This window comes from Diabrotica virgifera, chromosome 10, assembly GCF_917563875.1.
Source record: "Diabrotica virgifera virgifera chromosome 10, PGI_DIABVI_V3a".
NCBI classification, from domain to species: Eukaryota; Metazoa; Arthropoda; class Insecta; order Coleoptera; family Chrysomelidae; genus Diabrotica; species Diabrotica virgifera.
In genome coordinates this window covers 149,307,781-149,328,719 of record NC_065452.1, presented here as the reverse complement: position 1 = coordinate 149,328,719, position 20,939 = coordinate 149,307,781, and the positions used below count along the sequence as shown (strand labels likewise).

Below are 20,939 nucleotides of genomic sequence, written 5' to 3'. Positions count from 1 at the left end.
GCTTTTGTTGCATTCGGTATCCATACCTTTATTCCATTTTTTCAAAGACATTTGACTACATTTCCTTTTCTTCTTAGTTTGTAATTCAGTAGTACCTACAAGCCTCTTACGAATCAGTTGGCCCACCTATGGAATTTGAAATTTATGTCTTCTTCTCCCTGTTTATAAACAATTCTGCTTGTTCATTGGCGGATTGATACCTCTATGGAAGGTTGTCACATCTTTTGCGCGGTCCCCGTCGATACATCTTCTATCGATTGGTGATTTATCTCTTGTTATTTTGACCACAAGGGTCTCCCCCATTCGTTTATACATTGTACGTTACTCTCTCTCTCTCTCTCTTGTATGGCGCTACAGCCCAAGCCAGGCCCTGGCCTCCCCCAGCATCCGCCTTTAAGTATCTCTGTCCCTGGCTGCTCTCCTCCAGCTGCTCACCCTCAATACCTTTTTAGCATCGGTTCTCACTTCGTCTATCCACCTCTTCCTTGGTCCTCCTTCTGGTCGACGTCCCATCATAGTTCCGCTAAGCTTTCTACTAGGTGTTCTGTCGTTATCCATTGTAACGTTACAAACGTCACATCTTTGATATTTTATTTTTAACTAATTATTTTACTTTATTTTCTTTAATATTTTATTAATAATTATCTTCTATTCGTTTTAACTTGCTTTTTCGTTAAAAACTTGTTTGGCGCCCTCTTTTATTATCTTATATTTATTATATCTCTTTTCATCTAAAATCTAAATCATCATACTGAACGTACCCCGTATATTCTTACTCTGTGAGTATCTGTTTTAATACGGAACATGCCTAACTTCCTACAGTTCACGCTGTCATTTCAATTCTCAAAATAGTGGTGGTAAACTCATAAAAGGCAAAGGAGATTGAAAATAAATCATTTTTATTCAAATCATCTCTCTCTTGGGGTAAGAATTCTAATCATTACAATCATTATATTCCTACATACATACTTAGTTTCTTATAACAGTTTTTCTAATATTTTTTATATGTAACCTAACTTCCAATGTCAAAGTATGTGTTCTGATATTTTAGCTTTAAATATATCGTTTTAATTTACATATATGCACGTTTAGTAATCAAATTATTTAACTATTCTCCTCATCTTAATTCCATTTAATTTACCCTTGCCATCTACTAGTTTTTGAATACTATTCGGCAAAGGTACAATTTGGTTTTCTTCTTGATGGTTGATATGTGTTTTACTCTTCTAGTTTTGGATAGAAATCATTTTTCTCCCTTCGGGAGCTTCAAGCCATCCACACCGGTGATGGAACATCTACAACACCACCAAGACTGTAGCTGCAGGGACCTAGGGCCACAACATCTGCCCATGTCTACAAGTCAACAGCTGTACCATTCGACATCAAGAAGTTACCATCGAACCAGATACCATTGGTTAAATTGTTAGTTTTTGGCAAGAATTTGAATATATTATTTGTTAATGCACTTAAGAAGGTCATATTTTTATTATATCTTTATGAACAATAAACATGATTAGTTAAAAATATTGTTTTGTTTGCTTCATTCCGAATTTTCATAGTTGTAAAACCTCGATATAGCGGACTAAGTGGTGGGACGGGATGTCCGTTAAAGCCGAAAGTCCGTTATAAAAAAGTTGGTTTAAAATCAATCGAAATTTATTTTTGAAAATATGTACTGCATTTAGATTCAGCGTACAAATCTGTAAGTTAAAAAAGGCATCAAGTTTTGTTTGCTACTTTTTACTTTTCTACTTCATCTAAAAACTTTCTGCAATATACTCGTTTCATTGGCAAAATTATTCAATGATCCATGGGTTGAATAAGCGACCAATTTTTTGGCAAAAAGATACCATTAAAGTTGCCATCTTCTGCATGTTGAATATTTTCAGGGGGATTAGCAGGAGCGTTGTCTAAAATCAATAAACATTTCACCTCTTTAGGCGGTGTTTCCAGTTTCTTCTCTTGAAATTCTCTCACTACTGCAGGTACACATTTTTTACAAAACCAATTTTTGTATCTGGGGTGAACCATGCTTATTAGAGCTCTAGTATAAAACGGGCAGATGATGCATTATACCTTTGACAACTCTAGGTTTACGAGATTTGCTAACAATTATAACAGTCAATCCAAGCGATCCAGAATTCCATTTTTCATATATTTGTCCGTTATATCCAAAGTCCGTTAAATAGGGGTCCGTTGTATCGAGGTTTTACTGTTCATTTCTAAGATTAGGACAAGACGAACACACACCTGAGAGACTAAGCTAAGCTGACTCGTAGCTGTAGCGATGGCTATCTTGGATGATTGAGGTAATATTTTCGAATATTATTTCAATTAGCTGGGGTAGTCTATCGCCTTTTTCCTTTCACCATTCCTATAAGGTAACCTGCCCAGCGTAATCTTTGTATTTTTGCATAATTTGCTATATGTAGAGGGTTCTTTGTAATAATGGTATAACTCGTGATTGAACCTTATTCTCCGTATACCATTGTCGCGAATGGGTCCCAATATCCTCCTTAATATCTTCGTTTCAAAATTATTAATAAGGTTTACTGCCTTTTCAGTCATGATCTACGTTTCTACGCCATACGTTGCTATTGGTAGTATGATGGTTTTATATACCTACAGGGTATTTCATTGGGAAAGTAACATACGTTAACTGGTCTCAAAATGCGGTCTCAAAAATACCAGACTTAATGGGTCTTACTTCATTAATAACAAAGAGACTGGGTGTTTTACCTATTTTGACAGTTTCTTATTTGGTTCATAACTTTTTAACCACACTGTATACCTATTCATTTTATTCTTTGGCACGCAAATATTCTTTAAGGTGTACAATAAATTAATTTATTTGAAATTGAAAAAAATCCAGGTCCGGATTAAAAAATAGTGAAAAAATATTCCGACACTATACATTAAAGTTTTTTAAAACGGATTTTGCATTTAAAAAGAGGATAAAAACTAAATTTAGTAGTATACTTTGAATTTTCAGCAAAATGATTTTTCTGGTAAAATTTTGAATTTGAATTCTGAAATTAGGGGATATGCGAGAGCTCTAAGTAGAAAAAAATTACAATACGACCTAATTTTAATTAATACCATTATTAATCTAAATTGGTAAAATGGTAACATTTCAGAGTCTTTTTATTATTTGTGACAAATAGTTTATAGCGAATATTCATCTTTAAATAATGAATAAATAATACAGAGTCAATAAAAAATACATCACTTTAATCAACAAAGTATCTAAAAATTAAAACAAAATAGCGAAAATTTGCAGAATAATAACTATTCAAAACTAAAGTACTTATTCAAAATTACCATCTTCAAAAATTATTTAGACCGGGCAGTATAGTCGCCCCAGCTAGCGAAATTATTCCGATTCGATTTTTTTGCACAAACTTACTCAAAAAGAGGTTCTTATATCATATCCACAGGGTGCCGGGCGGTGCCGTGATCGAAAAATTGTTTGAACAATTTTTTTTTAAACAAATTCACAAAAATAATTTTTTCATTTCGAACAATTTTTTTAGATAATTTGGGTCATTCTGAGCAAAAAAGGTCATTTGTCATTTTTCTCTAAAATTAATTGTTGTCGAGTTATATGCGATTAAAAATTTGAAAAATGCGAAAATAGCCATTTTCAAGGCTTAATAACTCGATTAAAAATTATTATTATGAAATTCAAAAAACGACCACATCAAGTTTCAAAGCCCTTCTTCAAGGTCCTGAAGAAACTTTTGGCATTATTTTATTACAAAGCTGCTATTTTTAATTATTAACAATTAGTGCTATAGTCCAACTGTATCGTCGCCCCCGTTAGCGAAACTATTTCGATTAGATTTTTTTGCACAAACTTACTCAAAAAGAGGTCCTTATAACACATCCGCAGGGTGCCGGGCGGTGCCGTGGTCGAAAAATTGTTTAAACATTTTTTTAAACAAATTGACAAAAATAATTTTTTCATTGCGAACGATTTTTTTAAGATAATTTGGGATATTCTGAACAAAAAAGATCTCTTGTGATTTTTCTCAAGATTGTCGAATTATATGGCCATTTTCTTATTTTTCAAATTTTAATCGCGTTTAACTCGACAACAATCAATTTTAGAGAAAAATCACAGGCGACAATTCAAATTCAAAATTTTACCAGAAAAATCATACTAAATTTAGTTTTTCATCCTCTTTTCAAATGCAAAATCCATTTAAAAAAAAATTATATACAGAGTGGTTATTTTGGATCGGAACATTTTTCCAATATTTTTTAATCCAATAAATTTATTTAAATAAATTTATTTTAATATTATTTTATTTGAAAATAAATTACTTTATTGTACACCTTAAAGAACATTTTCGTGCCAAATATAAAATGAATATACAGTGTGGTTAAAAAGTTATGAACCAAATAAGAAACTGGCAAAATAGATAAAACACCCAGTATCTTTGTTATTAATAAAGTAAGACCGATTAAGTATGGTATTTTTGAGACCGCCTAATTGTCCTCTTTCTACAGTTAACGTATGTTAATTTCCCAATAAACACCCTGGATTATAAACTTTACTTCCCTATGGATGTCTTTGAATCCAAACATCTACGTATGCTTTGTTAGCAAGCATTATACGTTTCCATATTTCCTCCTAGCTGCCATCCTCAGTTATCTATCTGTACCACTGTACGTTACATTTTCTTCTAATGTCTTTATTCCTCTTGCGATCTCTCTGCGTAATTCTTGTAATTCTTCTCAGTACTCTAATCTCTGCTGTTTCCAGTAGTCTTTGTGTTGTGGCTGTGTCGGCAGGGCCGTAACTACCATTGGGGCAACCGGGGCACTGTCGCGGGGCCCCCGACCAAGGGGACCCCGTGCATAGATTTTAACGAGGAAAATAAAAATATGTATTTTAAAAGCCGATCCCATCGAAATATTTTCAAATGACACAATTTTAAAAAGACCGCAATATAGTTTTAATTTTTCACTGGGGAAATTTCACTAAAATGCAATTGGAACAGAACAAGGCCCCTGAGGCCTGAGCTAAGCTGGGGCCCCCGAGACCTTCACATAAAAATTTAAATTATTACTTAAGAAATTACTTATTTCGGCGTAATAAAACCTAAAATGCCATTGGAAGAGGGGGTACCGGGCTAAGCTGAGGAAATTAGTTATTTTGGCGAAATAAAAACTAAAATGCAACTGGAATAGGGACCCCAGGTCCCAGCTCCTTGGTCTTAATCAATTTACTCCAGACCACATCTTGGTACGTGAAAGGAACCACATATTGAAAAGAAAGGTATAGGTACATAAGATAAAATGAGCACATTAGGATCAGTATCACCAGTACACTGACCAGCTTCACTGAGTGTGCTTGGCTCACACTGCAGTAGCTTAAGGCACCTTAAGGTGCTTTTACATCAAAGTGAACACGAACGAAGAAACTAATTCGTAGGTGTTCGCTTGGTTATTCGTTCGGTATAAAGTAAGACCATTTACATTGTAGCGAACGAAAGTATTCGTTGATAATCCTTCCGCAATGTCAGATACAGATGAAGCTGTAATTTTATTGTTATTGCAGGACATGCTGAAAAAAAGAAAGAAGAAAGTGTGGTGATAACATAGGAGGGAAAATGCGCTTTTAAGGGGTTAAATATCAAACATTTTTCTGGACCCCCTTGCGCTGGGGATAAATTCCCCAGACCTCCCGGTAGGGGGCCCCCAGATCACATTTGCCCCGGGGCCCCCAACATCGTAGTTACGGCCCTGTGTGTCGGGTCTGGTTTCTGATGTCTATATCATTATTGGTCTTACACTGACTTTATAAATTCTTGACTTCATCTCAGTGTTAATATGTCGGTTTCACCATTATAGTGTTATTAATGCATCCTGCTAGTCTATTTGTCCAAGTGTCCGTATTAGTAGTAGTAAGTTTTAGGGTAGTATTTAACAAGTTGACATCTCTGTAGTTTTCTGGAAAAATGACATCAAAACAATTGTCAATTAATGTCAAATGTATTTTGTAATATTGTAAAGCTTTATGTTTATGGATCTTAAAATGGGCCGAGGTAAACTTTGTAGCGTGTAAATGTAAAATCGTTGAGAAAATTTGTTCCATTGTCATTAGATTTTTTAATTCTGGAAAATCCAATTCGGAAATCGCGAATATGCTGAAATTGTCAGAGTATAGTGTAAGAAATATAGTCAAAAGATGGAAAACTACAGGTAAAGGGCAGAAGAAGTAGAGGACGACAGCATAGAAAAAGGGTTGATGATGTGGAAGAAAACCTTAAGATTCAAGGGCCAGAAGATGGCAACTTCTCTGTGAGCAGATCAAGACCCACAGGGGATTGCCGAGCCAATTATTATGATTGGTAGTAGATTGGATTCTCCAGTAGATACATATTTCAATAGGCCTCCAATAAGCATATATAGGGTGTTTCATTAACAATTGTCCATATAGTAACTGGAGACACCTTAGCACAAAATATGAAGATTTAACCTAAGACACTTCAATAAAATATTCATCCTTACCGAGATACAGAGTGTTTTATTATAAATATTCTAAAATGATTTTAGCTCATTATTTTAACACCTTCCAATATTTTTTGTTCAAACTTAACAAACGGTTTACACATGTTAGGATACTTTAACGAGTGCTAAAAGATAGTTTTCCGCTGTTACCAGAGGCGTGCTGTAGGGATATATACTTAATTTTTCCCCTTTCCCCCTCATAATCTACGCCACTGTCGTAATAATCATTTCAGCGTGTTTTTTTTTATTCTTCGTTAATTTCTACGTAAATATCATCCTTTTGTCTCAATGCGATAGAGTGAGTAGTTTTCAAGTTATTTGCGGTTAAAGGTAATGGATTCAATAAGATTATGTATTTTCAACATTAAATCAGATTATGTGTTTAAAATACACAATATTCTTGAATCCATTAACTTTAACCTCAAATAACTTGAAAACCACTCACTCTATCGCATTGAGACAAAACGATATTTAAGAAATTAACGAAGAATAAAAAAAACATACTGAAATGATTATTACGACAGTGGCGTAGACTATAAGGAGGGAAAGGGGGAACATGAAGTATATATCCCTACAGCACGCCTCTGGAAACAGCAGAAAACTATCTTTTAACACTAGTTAAAGTATACTAACACGTGTAAACCGTTTCTTAAGTTTGAGCAAAAAATATTGGAAGGTGTTAAAATAATAAGCTAAAATCATTTTAGAATATTTATAATAAAACACTCTGTATCTCCGTAAGGAGGAATATTTTATTGAAGTGTTTTAGGTTAAATCTTCATATTTTGTGCTAAGGTTTCTCCAGTTACTATATGGACAATTTATCTAACAATAAAACAATGAAAACGTTTGTTTTCTATACTTCCACAAAATTTATTACAACTATGTGACTACAGCTGTTTCGGCAGAGTGCCTTTCTCAAGTGATTTAGTTTACAATGGTTTGCCTATTTAAAGTCTTTAACTGAAGAGGTTGAGGAGTGGGGAGCTGTTTGCCTCGAGTTGGAAATACAGAACTATATCTGTATTTTTCAATTTATTTATTTCCATAGATTATAATAAAGGTAGCTTAAGGCCTTTATTTTGAATATGCAGAATTTGAAACTGTTCATTAAAAGAATGATTATGATCTAGAAGGTGAAGTGCGTATGTAGAAGTGTCTGTTTTTCTATTGTTGCAAGCCCTTTTGTGTTCTGCTATCCGTTTGTCAAAAGTTCTGCCAGTTTGACCGATGTAAGTTTTCGAACAGTCACAACAAGTTAGTTTGTCAACACCACTCTGTAGTTGTTTTCTCTTTCGGCTTTTATTGTTCTTAATATATTTGCTTAAGTTGTTGTTAGTTCTGAAAGCTGGTGTTATTCCTTTCTTTTTTATGTATCTGGCTATGTTTGTTGTTATCTTGCCAGTATATGTGATAGAGCAAAAGGTACTGGGTTCTTTCTGTGGTGGTGGATAGACTAATTTCAGGGCTTTCTTATGGAGTTTTTGGTTTAAAATTTTGTTAATTGTTTGTTCGTTATAGCCATTGTTTACTTCTATGGGAATTTCTGTCAGTCTATGTATCATGCTATGGTAGGCTGCTAATTTGTGTTGTGTAGGATGGGATGATGAATTGTGTATAGTTGTATCAGTATGGGTAGGTTTATGATATACGGAGAGCTCATGTTTGTCGTGTAGTCTGGTAATTGTTACGTCTAGAAAGTTTATGGACTTATTCTGTTCTGGTTCTATTGTGAACTCAATGTTACTATGAAGTGAATTAATGTATAATAGAAATTGGTCAAGTTGCCTGTTAGTTCCTGTAAAGCATACTAGTATATCATCCACGTATCTTCACCAATATAAGAACTGTTTAAATACGGGATGTTTAGAAATTGTTGTTTCAAGCTGGTTCATAAATATATCTGATAGCAATGGGATACGTGGAGGATATACTAGTATGCTTTACAGGAACTAACAGGCAACTTGACCAATTTCTATCATACATTAATTCACTTCATAGTAACATTGAGTTCACAATAGAAACAGAACAGAATAAGTCCATAAACTTTCTAGACGTAACAATTACCACCAGACTACACAACTAACATGAGTTCTCCGTATATCATAAACCTACCCATACTGACACAAATATACACAATTCATCATCCCATTCTACACAACACAAATTAGCAGCCTACCATAGCATGATACATAGACTGACAGAAATTCCCATGTCAAAAAATAACTTCGAGATAGAACTGAACATCATTAAACAAATAGCAGTAAACAATGGCTATAACGAACAAACAATTAACAAAATTTTAAACCAAAAACTCCATAAGAAAGCCCTGAAATTAGTCTATCCACCACCACAGAAAGAACCCAGTACCTTCTGCTCTATCACATATACTGGCAAGAAAACAACAAAAATAGCCAGATACATAAAAAAAGAAAGGAATAACACCAGCTTTCAGAACCAACAACAAACTTAAGCAAATATATTAAGAAAAATAAAAGCCGAAAGAGAAAACAATTACAGAGTGGTGTTTACAAACTAACTTGTGGTGACTGTCCAAAAACTTACATCGGTCAAACTGGCAGAACTTTTGACAAACGGATAGCAGAACACAAAAGGGCTTTACACAAAAGAAAAACAGACATTTCTACATACGCACTTCACCTTCTAGATCATAATCATTCTTTTAATGAACAGTTTCAAATTCTGCATATTCAAAATAAAGGCCTTAAGCTATCCTAGTGTAAAAGTACGAAATTCAGATACTTTTTTTGGGAATTTCTAAAATAAAAAGTACTGTACCGATTATTTTTTAAATTTGCATGAGCATTTATTATAAAAAAAAGCACATGTAAAACAATTTTCATAAAAAAATATTGAAAATTAAACGATTTATGCGCCATCTATTGGCACCGTGAAAATAAAAACATGGCCCCACTGCTGCATTGATTGGGACTAATAGAGATCCTGAAACATAAAATTTCAAAGTGATTATTGAAATATAAGTTATTTCCTATACCATCAACTAGGATTTTTGAAAAATATTAAAATGTGTAAAAATGACGAAGTGTTAAACAAAATTTTTAAAATTAGCTAAAATATTTTTTGTTTCAGAAACCGCCAAATTGACATTTTTTATCCGATCAAAAAACCCCTAGTTGATGGTATAGAAAATAGCTTATATTTCAATAATAACTTTGAAATTTTATGTTTCAGGATCTCTATTGGTCCCAATCACTGCAGCAATGGAGCTATGTTTTTATTTTCACGGTGCCAGTAGATGGCGGATAAATAGTTTAATTATCAATATTTTTTTATGAAAATTGTTTTACATGTACTTCTTTTTATAGTAACTACTGGTGCAAAATTTTCAAAACAATCGGTATAGTACTTTTTATTTTAGAAATTCCCAAAAAAAGTATATGAATTTCGTACTTTTACACTAGGATAGCCCCTTAAGCTATCTTTATTAGAATCTATGGAAATTAATAAATTGAAAAATACAGATATAATTCTGAATGACCAACTCGAGACAAACAGTTCCCCACTCCTCAACCTCTTCAGTTAAAGACTTTAAATAGGCAAACCATTGTAAACTAAATCACTTGAGAAAGGCACTCTGCCGAAACAGCTGTAGTCGCATAGTTGTAATAAATTTTGTGGAAGTATAGAAAACAAACGTTTTCAGTGTTTTATTGTTAGATAAAATGAACTTCCATCAAGTAACGGTCGAATCCATCAATTATTTATATGAACAATTGTTAATGAAACACCCTGTATATGTATTTAAAAGTAAATCTGTTGATATTCTGATCAAGGTAATGTAGTATTATTTCCAGATATTACAAAAGTATTTAAGATGCTACTAATAACAGCTTGCAACCAACAAAAAATATTAGCATAGAGCAAGAATATTAAACAATTCACGAGTGCAATAAAAAAAAGGAAACAAAAATGTGAAACAACATAAACCAGCATAATGATGATTACCTATCATTTTCACTGTCTACACTCATGATAGTATTTGTTGTATTCTCAATACATTCATGGTCTCTCCCAGAGGCAACAATTGGATTTAGGTTAATATCACTTCTTGGTCTGCACTTTGGAAATAATTTACTAATTTGTTCAGTGTTCTCAGATACATCAATTTTATCTAATGCTAGAGTCAAACTGTTCATTTCTAATATTTCAAACATATAAATTTAATTGCCATAATCTTCCGGTAAACCTACGAACAAAACTGTTCATCAAAAAGATCTGAATCAGTAACTGCATATTGGGGAATCTGATAAAAAATGTGACAATTCATTTGCAAAATGTGTTAGGGTGGTTCCATTTCAAACCACGAAATTTTGGATCAAAAAACTTTTGGATCTCCGATTTGTCTAGAAATTGGTGTATAGCTTCTGCGGAACGTAAAAATAAGACATTTAAGGTCGAACCGTCTTTTTTTTTTCAAAATATCATTTTAAGCGATTTAGATACTTTCACATGAAATCAGTCTCTCCCACACCTGTCCTAACACTAGTCGTTACTCCCTCATACATATCCCTCACAATTTTTACATATTCACGAGGGACTCCTTTCTTATTGAGTGCCCACCACAGAAACTCTCGAGGAACTCTATCATATGCTTTCTCAAGATCAATGAATACCATATGAGCGTTTGTTTCTTTACTCCTGTATTTTTCCATCAACTGCCTTATAATGAAAATTGCATCTGTTGTTGATCTGCCCTGCATAAAGCCAAATTGATTCTCGGATATTTCGGTCTCTTCACGTATCCGTCTATCAATTACTTTTTCCCATATTTTCATGGTGTGACTAAACAGTTTTATAGCCCTGTAGTTTGTACATTGTTGTATATCTCCCTTGTTTTGTAAACAGGTACTGCTTCTCCATTCGTCTGGCATTTGTCCAACTTCCATAATTCTATTAAATAGACCTGCTAGCCACCTTGTTCCTGTCTCTCCCAATGCTCTCCATACTTCTCCAGGAATATTATCTGGTCCTGCCGCTTTTCATTTCTTTTTTGAAGCGCTTGAACCACTTCCTCGTTTGTTATTTTGGTGACCATGGCTGCTACTGTCTCCGTTGACTCTACAGGCTGTCTGTCAAATTCTTCATTTAATAAGCTGTCAAAGTATATTCTCCATCTCTTTTTGACATCCCTTTCGTGAACTAGTATTTTATTATTGTCATCTCGGATACATTTAATCTGATTAAAATACTTTGCTTTCTTTGCTCTCTGTTTGGCTATTTTATATATCTTCGTTTCGCCTTCCCTGGTATCAACTTGATCGTATAGGTTTGAATACGCTTCTGCTTTGGCTTTTGCTACTGCTACTTTCGCTTCCTTTTTCGCCACCATATAATTTTGAAGATCTGTGTCGGATCTGGTTTCTTGCCACTTTTTATATAATTTTCTCTTCTCTTTTATTTTTCCTTGTACTTCGTTTGACCACCACCAAGTCTCTTTATCCTCAAACTTTTTTCCTGACGTTTTCCCAATTATTTCAATAGCAGTCTCTCTAATACTACTGGCCATTTTTCTCCAAATTGTATTAGGGCTTCCTTTCATGTTCCAACATATTTTTTCTACTATTCTTCTCCTGAATAGACCTTCTTTTTCATCTTTTAGCAGCCACCACTTGATTTTTTATGGTCCTCTCCGATATATTTGTTTAGTTTCGCTTTTTACTTCGATGTCCAGAACAAGCAGCTTATGTTGTTGGCTTATTGTCTCACTAACTATTACCTTGCAGTCCTTGCATTCACGTATGTCTTCTTTCCTTATCATGAAGTAGTCTATTTGGGTGATGTTGTCCACTTTTGTAGGTAATAAGTTGAGTTTCTCTCTTTTTAAAGAATGTGTTAACAATCGCCATATCCAATGCAATTTAAGGTAGTACGTATCGCGTCTTTACGGGATACGTACTACCTTAAATATTGATTTTAGCAAAAAAATGAAATAGATCAAAAGTGTATAAAATTATATTCTCTCCATTTCTGTATAGGTACAGAGAGAGACTTATGCTTTATTGATACAATGTACCAAAAGGCCATCGACCAAAGTCTTTATTTGATCGACCAAAGTCTGTCAATATTTCCCCCGTAACTTGGAAAATATCGACCGTACAAAAATTTGTAATATAAGAAATTATAGAAAATCACATTTTCAACAATTTCAGTCCTCACACTTTTTGCCGAAAAGTTAAAAATGGCAGATATATTGAGCAAAAGCGGTTCTTCTTTAAAATCAAGATGGCGGCTAGTCTAGTGCAATGGCAGAATTCATTCACGATTTTAAATTTACACTACTATTGACTCCACTAATGATTAGAAAAGTAAAATTTTGGGCAGCTCGGCATGCAAGGTCAAATACTATCCCGGCTGGACTATATATTTTTGACTCTGATATTATTGCAATGTAGCTTTTCTTGTATTGTAAAACTATACAAATCCTTTTAGCCATTTAAAGTCCTGTGTTTTGGCAATCTTTGGGTAAATTTTCAGCTAAATCGAAGGACATGTATTTTGGGAATGGAGGAAAATGTAAAAAGTATTTTACCATTTTCTACACTAAAAATTTGATAAAAAACTGGTTTTGAATCAAAATAACTTGTTATTATATCTTATAATGACATTTTTGAGCCCCTTCTATTAAAACATTATTGATACTACGATAAAAATGCAAATTTGTTTAAATAAATACCAAATCACTGTAAAATCGCTTAAAATGATATTTTGAGAAAAAAAGGAAGAATATTTTTTGACCTTGTGTGTGTGTGTGTGTTTGGCATCAGACAAAGTCTATTTGCCACAGACTATATCGTAAGAAAGATCAAATGTCTACTTTCGTCCTAATCACAAAATTAACTAATATGTCATAGACTCTTTTATCAAATGAAGAAAGGAGTGCTGAAATATTTACTGGAAAAGGAAATTTTATATTATTTAAGTCCGTCATTAGCTCCAATGTTTCAAGTGTATATTTAGTGCAGTCGAAAAATATATGGTTTAAGTCGCCTATCGACATATTATTGCAAGAACATAAAGGCGAATCTATTATATTTATTTTGTGTAAGTGAGCCGGGAAACGACCGTGATGTAATTTCAACCTAGTAATGATTGAGGAATATCGTCTGGATACAGGGAAGGTGAGATGAGGAACGTTCTTTGGCAAATCTTTATGAATACTATAATAGTGACTTTGCGATTTTTCACTAATACTTGTATATAGTGATTCCCAATCCCTTCTAATTTTATTTCTGAAAATCGCTAAAAGATCGTTTGCGTCTGTTTCATAGACAATATATTTTTTTTGACCTTAAATGTCTTATTTTTACGTTCCACTGAAGCTATACACCAAGTTTCAGACAAATCGGAGATTCAAAAGTTTTTGTCTGAGTGATTTGACATGGAATGTACCATTACCATTTGCAAATTATACATAAAGAAAAACCAAAATACTGTGAACTTTTGTTGCATTATTTTATTGTTCTAGTCTTCTCTCCAGATGCTGGTTTTCTTCTTCGAATTCTGCATATTACTAACAGAGATAATCTAAGCAACAGGGTAAACATTTCGTAAATGTTTGCGTCATGTAGCATTAAATGAAGTGATTGAGAAAGATACTTACTGATGGTCCATATGAAATTATCTCAATTTCAAAACATTCATAATTTTTATTTGCTATACAGGCTATTAATTAGTGTGATAAAGCTCAGTAGATCTGATATAGTAATAGATAGTAATAAAAGTTAATAACAAAAATTGTAGCCATCTTTAAGCTTCACATTACAAAATTAGTAAGAATGTTACAGGGTGTTCGAAAACATAGTGGCAGACCAAACTTATGTTTTTTTTTTAATGGAACACCCTATATTTTGTTTTATATTCGAAATCTTCTTAACTTCCCCATCACAAAAATATAAAGGTTTGTTATGTTATACAGGGTATTTACAACGTTATAACCAATTTTCTATGAAAATCGTAACAAGTTCAGCTCCCTGTATAAATAAAAATAAGCACAACAGCAATAGTTTATTGGTGCCATATTTTTTTATTGATTGTCAAAATTTTTAAGAATGGTTGATATTGCTTATTTTCAATATATCGAATACAGGGTGAATCAGAATGCAAGTACATACATTATTTTCTAAGGAATTTTAAATGGAACACCCTGTATTTTATACTATCAAAAAGTGCCATAACCGTACATTAATTTTTATACAGTGCTAGTCAAAAGTCCGTTCCTCCCTCGTATCTTTTGAGCGGTTACACTTTTAATAGTGAAATTTGGTGGGAGGAAATAAACGGACGTAAGCTTCTCAACTATAGTCAAGACAAGTGACGTAATAGTTACAGATGACGTTACAGCGCCACTGTGACCGATAATTTTAAATGTGACCTTATGGCAAGTGATACCTCTTTTGAAAGGTACTGACAATAACTATACAATCATACTAATTTTATTTGACAAGCTCATTTTGATGAATAAATTAAGTACATACATACTTAAATTGTAGTTTCGCATTTAATTAATAGATAAATATTCAAACGTCCGCCTATGGTTAGTTGTCAAAAAGTTGACGTTTTTCAATTCTCTAATTGTTTTTACGTCAACGTCAACTTTTTTGACAAATAACCAGAGGCGGACGTTTGAATATTTATTAATTAAATGCGAAATTACAATTTTAATATACCATACTAATTTTGTTTGGGTTTAAGCTGAATTTGATGAATAAATTAAATAAATACTAAAATTATAGTTTGGCATTTAATTAATAAAAACTCTAACGTCCGCCGCTGGCTATTTGTCAAAAAAGTGTATGTTGTTCAACTCTCTAGTTGTTTTTAGGTCAACGTCAACTTTTTTAACAAGTAACCATAGGCGGAAGTGTGGATCTTTATTAATTAAGTGCGAAACTACGATTTTAGTATTTATTTAATTTATTCATTAAAATCAACTTAAAGCCAAACAAAATTAGTATGGTTGAATAGGTATTTTCAATTGGCTCCGTGCGTCTCCCCTCTACTTACAGTCACGTGACACGCTGTCAGATTTTGTCAGGACGTTTTAACATTGAGTCTTATGGGATTATTTTGTTAAACTTGAATATTTTATTTTGTAGTGATAATAACCGAATACAATTGTTAGAATTCATTAGTTATTAATTTATACTGTAATTTATAGTGCAACAAAAATATTTTCTTTTTCGTTAATAAAGATTTATTGACATACACTGCGATAGTGAGGTTATGTATACAAAATCAAACTGATAATCAATATTGGAAATAGAACAATTTATATCAGATTAAGTGCGTTTTTATTTTCTGTTTATATTAATACATAATATCACTAGCGGGACACGGCATTTTTTTTAAATGTCTCATTTAAACATACACAAAGCGTCCTGATAAAATTTCAAAAAACCGCCACCATGAGCAGGTCGGTCGATTTTGCTTTGACACTTTGTTAACGCTCAGAGCGAATACCTTTCAAACGAGCTATCATTTGCAATAAGCTCCCATTTAAAATTATCTGTCACAGTGGCGCTGTAACGTCATCTGTCACTATTACGTCACCTGTTATGACTAGTTGAGAAGCTAACGTCCGTTTATTTCCTCCGTCCAAATTTCACTACTGTAAGTTTAACCGTTCAAAAGATACGAGGAGGGGAACAGACTTTTGACTAGCACTGTATAATATTCCCTATGTCCAAATTTGTTAGTTTTCGAGATATCTTCACTTTTCAGAGCAAATTATTAATCAGGTGTCTAACATGACAATAAATCTACCCCAATAAATATTATAGAAGTCGAATCTGTAGAACCTCCACTATCTTTCAGAAGGCAGCTAATTAGTCATAAATTTATGGCTAAAGCCATATCCAAAAAAGCCAGCTATCTTCGTAACATTCACGACCTCACTGTCCTAGTACTCACCCATCCATATTGGCACTCAAAAGCTACTCCACTCCTAGTAAACAGCTATACCACAATGGCACAAATCTCTAACTCCCTGTCTATCAACAAAACTATACCTATCTACACCGAACCTCCCCATGTTTTCTTTTCAAAACATATAAAAACATACTACCTGGACCCAAAAGAAAACTTTCTAGAAACCATTAATGGAAGATGGCCTGAACACCAATACATATATACTGACGGATCCAAGTTGAATGGAAAAGTAGGCTGTGCTTTTTATGACGCAAACTCTTCCCAATATTACAAGTTCAAGCTACCAGATGAGTGTTCCATATATACCGCCGAAACAATTGCCATAGCAAATGCATTTAGATACGTCCAGTCGAGAAACACACAGAATAATGTTATATTCACTGACAGTAAAAGTGCAGATGACCGAATAACAAACTTGAAATCATCGAAAAATCTTACTAACATAGAGGCAGAAATGTTAAAACTAAACTTTGAAGCAACAAAACAAAGGAAAACAATAACTGTGGTGTGGATTAAAGGGCACTCAGGAATAAAAGGTAATGATGTAGTGGATACACTAGCCAAATCAGCCACTGACACAGGCTACCATCTAACCACCAATATTGTTCCATATACAGATCTTACCTCCAAGTTTACTTCACATTTAAAACAATTGTGGCAGCAAGAATATAATTCATCAGTCACAGGGCTTAACTATGTCGGCCACCAAAATAACATACCATTGAAAAGCTGGTTTCATGAATTAACAAAACGAAACTTCATTGTTACAATAAACAGAATAAGATCTAATCATGCTATGACTCCTTTGTACAAATATAAAATAGGACTGGATGAAAACCCATATTGTCCATGCGGAGAAGTTGGTGATATGAACCATGTAATCCTAGAATGTTCAAGAAATAAGAAGAGCATTGAATCATTTTTCGAAGAAATGGTAAATCTCAAATTCTGTTTGCCAACCAGTCTAAATTGTATAATTTTTAGTAATAATATTAACTTATATCAATGTTTGTATAATCATTTAATTCGCTGCAAAATGAAATTGTAAAAACTAACACCATTGTAAGCAATTCTGCGATACAAAATATTATTGTGTGTTCACGAAAAAATTAACATAAAAAAAATAATTAAAAAAAATTTAAAAAAAAGTTAAAAGAAGTAAAATAATGATAAACAAATAAAAAAAACAAAAAAAAACAATGAAAAAAAAGGAAATAAAACTAAACAAAAGACTACATAAATAAAGCATTAAAAAAACAAAAATATAATTAAAAAAAAATAAAAAAAAAATATAGATATAAAAAAATGCACTAAACAGAAACACACATTTTACTAACACAATAACATTTATCCTAGGGTGTGAGAATTTGAAAAATCAATTTATTTATATTGGATCAAAAAAAATGCTCCCTTTATATTTCATAAATAAAAAATAAGTCTGGCTAATTGGTTCATGCCAAAGCCAATTAAAAAAAAACATGACAATAAAGTTATGCCTATTAACTGAACCGTTTTTATGAAACGTGGCTTCAAATCCAATTAGTAACATTATCGAAGAAATCTTTCTGTCAATTAATTTTATCTAAGGCCCATTCACAAAATAATATTCTCTTTTTAGAATCTTCCTGAATTAATTCTTGGTACAATTGAATGCGGTAAGGGTGCATTCTGTTTTTTGCAAGAATTTTTTGCACAGAGTAGTAATTAGTTCGTTTGCTTTGGAAATACTTATTTCGTATACTTGTATATTGATTTTCAGTAACTGTCAGCAACACATATTATTTCGTGTTCTTCTGTTACAGTACTTTTTGTTAATCCGTGTTTTTATGCAAACTGAACCAATGCGGTTAAAAACCAATCCTTAATTTTTGAAAGCTTGCTGTTGTAGGTTGTCATCTTTCAGGCAACCATTCAGGATAGATTCTTACTGATAATAAGGCATTTTTATTATTGCATTCCCCAATTCCAGATACCATTTTATATCAACAGTAAAATTTATCCTAACTATTTAATAACACAATAGGGCTTTTCATTCACAGTCATTTGTTTCGAGCTTCTGTCATGTGTCACATAATATTAATATATCTACGACATACGTTATTGTTATATATGTACATAGCAGTGATACAAACCAAAGACGTATGACGTAGATATATTAATATTTTGTGACACATGACAGAAGCTCGAAACAAATGGCAATCGATGAAAAGCCCTATATACAAACAATTATGGTGAACCGTCAGTATTAGACAATTCAGTCATGGCTTACTTACAATTTGTAAAAATTTAGACACTTTATTAATAATTTGCTCTGAAAAATGAAAATATCTCGAAAACTAACAAATTAAGGCATAGGGAATATTATGCAAAAATTAAAGTATGGTAATGGTACTTTTCGATAGTGACATAAAATACAGGGTGTTCCATTTAAAATTTCTGAGAAAATAATGTACTTGCGTTTTGCCTCACCCTGTATTCAATATAAAGAAAGTTAGCAATATCAACCATTCTTAAAAATTTTGACACTAAATAAAAAAATATGGTACCAATAAACCATTGCTGTTGTGCTTATTTTTATTTATACAGGGAGTTCAACTCGTTACGATTTTCATAGAAAATTGGTTATAACTTTGTTAATACCCTGTATAACATAACAAACTTTTATATTTTTGTGATGGGGAAGTTAAGAAGATTTCGAATATAAAATAAAATATAGGGTATTCCATTTAAAAAAACATAAGTTTGGTCTGCCACTATGTTATCGAACATTCTTACTAATTTTGTAATGTGAAGCTTAAAGATGGCTACAATTTTTCTTATTAACTTTTATTGCTGTTTACTTTAGCTGATCTACTGAGCTTTATCAGACTAATCAATCACCCTGTAGATGTATATGTTATAAACTTAACCGTAAAAGTTTTGCATCACCAGAAATTATGGTCATTATGACCTTTATTTTTGTCATGAAGAAATTAACGGATTCCACTAGTTTTTTTATTATTTTAGATTTTTTCTTTGGTAATTATACTGTTCAGCAAAAGTTTCCTCAAACTTCTCTTTTAGGCTTATACCGGGTGGAAGAAAGGAAAAATGTTTTTCTTATGTTAAGTTTGAAACACCCTGTAGAGTGGACAAGGTGCAAGGAGAGGTATTCATCGAAATCATGTTGTAGCCTCATGTTTTGTGAACATTTTGTTTTTTTTTTAATCTCCGGGACATCTTTAAAAACAAAGAAAATAGACAGTTTTATTTTTTAACATGTTTTTTAACTGAAAGAATACTAAATTAACAATAAAAAATAAAAACAGTTAACCCAACTTTAAAAACAGAACGAATCATAATGTAAGCTAATATCAGTGTTTCCCCCTTTACTTCTAATATCAGTTCTGATAGATGCTTAAGAGTTATTCATTGACCAGGTGAGTGGTATGCACAGTGCAACATAAGAGATACGAGATTGTTTAATGGAGGTTCTGTGATATTTTGGGGTGAAATTTCCATGACAACAAGAACATATTTGGTGTCATTATGTACAGTTTATTTAATTAGCTAAAGGTATCCTTCAGAAATTTTGTTCGTTGATAGTATCGTCAGTAGAAAATTAAGTCTTTCATCAGCCCCTTCCTGCCTCTCTGCAATATACAGAAACTGCGGTTGTTGATACATGAAACTACATAGATCAAAATCAACAAGCCTGCTTAATATCCAGCATGCCTAGGTGATCATTCATCATCAATCAGCCCCGATTTGTCCATTGATGAACACAGGCCTCCTTCAGATATTTCCATCTTGTTCTGTTCTGCGCCTCTGCTAACCAATTGCTCACAATTCTTTTGAGGTTGTCGATCCATCGTGTTAAGAGGTTTTCCTCTGCTTCGCTTCTTAATTTTTCCGCTGATGTTTTTATGAGAGTTACAGTTTCTGCTCCGTATATGAGGGGTGATAGAATGCACTGGTTAAAAGATTTCCTTTTTAAATGGATTGGGATATTTGTTTTAAATACGTTTCCCTTCAATGCAGCCCAACCTAAACTTTTTCTTCTGAGTAGCTTACATGTTTGATTGTCTCACATTAACCTAATTTCGTGACCCAAATACAAATAAACATATTTTTCCACAAGTTCTATGGGCGATTTCTCGATTTCTATTAGCTCATAAGGGACGAGATTGGTCATCATTTTTGTTTTTCCATAATAGGGAACTTGCATAAATTTTTAAATATTATAATAATATTAAAAAACATAAGGTAACATGATCTTAAAACGCTTGCATGCGAAAAAAACAAATATTTTTAACCCGTACGCTAATTACGACGATTTGAAAATGCTATAAAATTTAAATATCTTAGGAGGCTCTTGAACGTCCTTCTATTGGTTCGACGTCACTGGCCATCGTCAACCGGGCTAGCTAGTCGGAAACAACGCAATTAGGGTAGCTATCACGGGTATATTA

The 20,939-nt window shown here is 32.8% G+C and overlaps 1 protein-coding gene across 15 annotated transcripts in view; it reads right to left on the bottom strand.

Moving 5' to 3' along the window:
• Positions 1-20,939, bottom strand: part of LOC114331300 (amyloid-beta A4 precursor protein-binding family A member 2-like) — a 252,334-nt gene that overhangs the window by 226,201 nt on the left and 5,194 nt on the right. For 14 of the 15 annotated variants that reach the window (XR_007701099.1, XR_007701098.1, XR_007701100.1 and 11 more), the window contains exon 2: positions 10,507-10,747. The exons of the other annotated variant lie outside the window; for it this stretch is intronic. Coding sequence is in view for 10 of the 14 variants with exons in the window: in XM_050663246.1 (XP_050519203.1) it covers positions 10,507-10,715 (209 nt within the window). In the remaining 4 variants the exon portion in view is untranslated. The remainder of the gene's footprint in view (positions 1-10,506; positions 10,748-20,939) is intronic. 15 annotated transcript variants of the gene reach the window in all.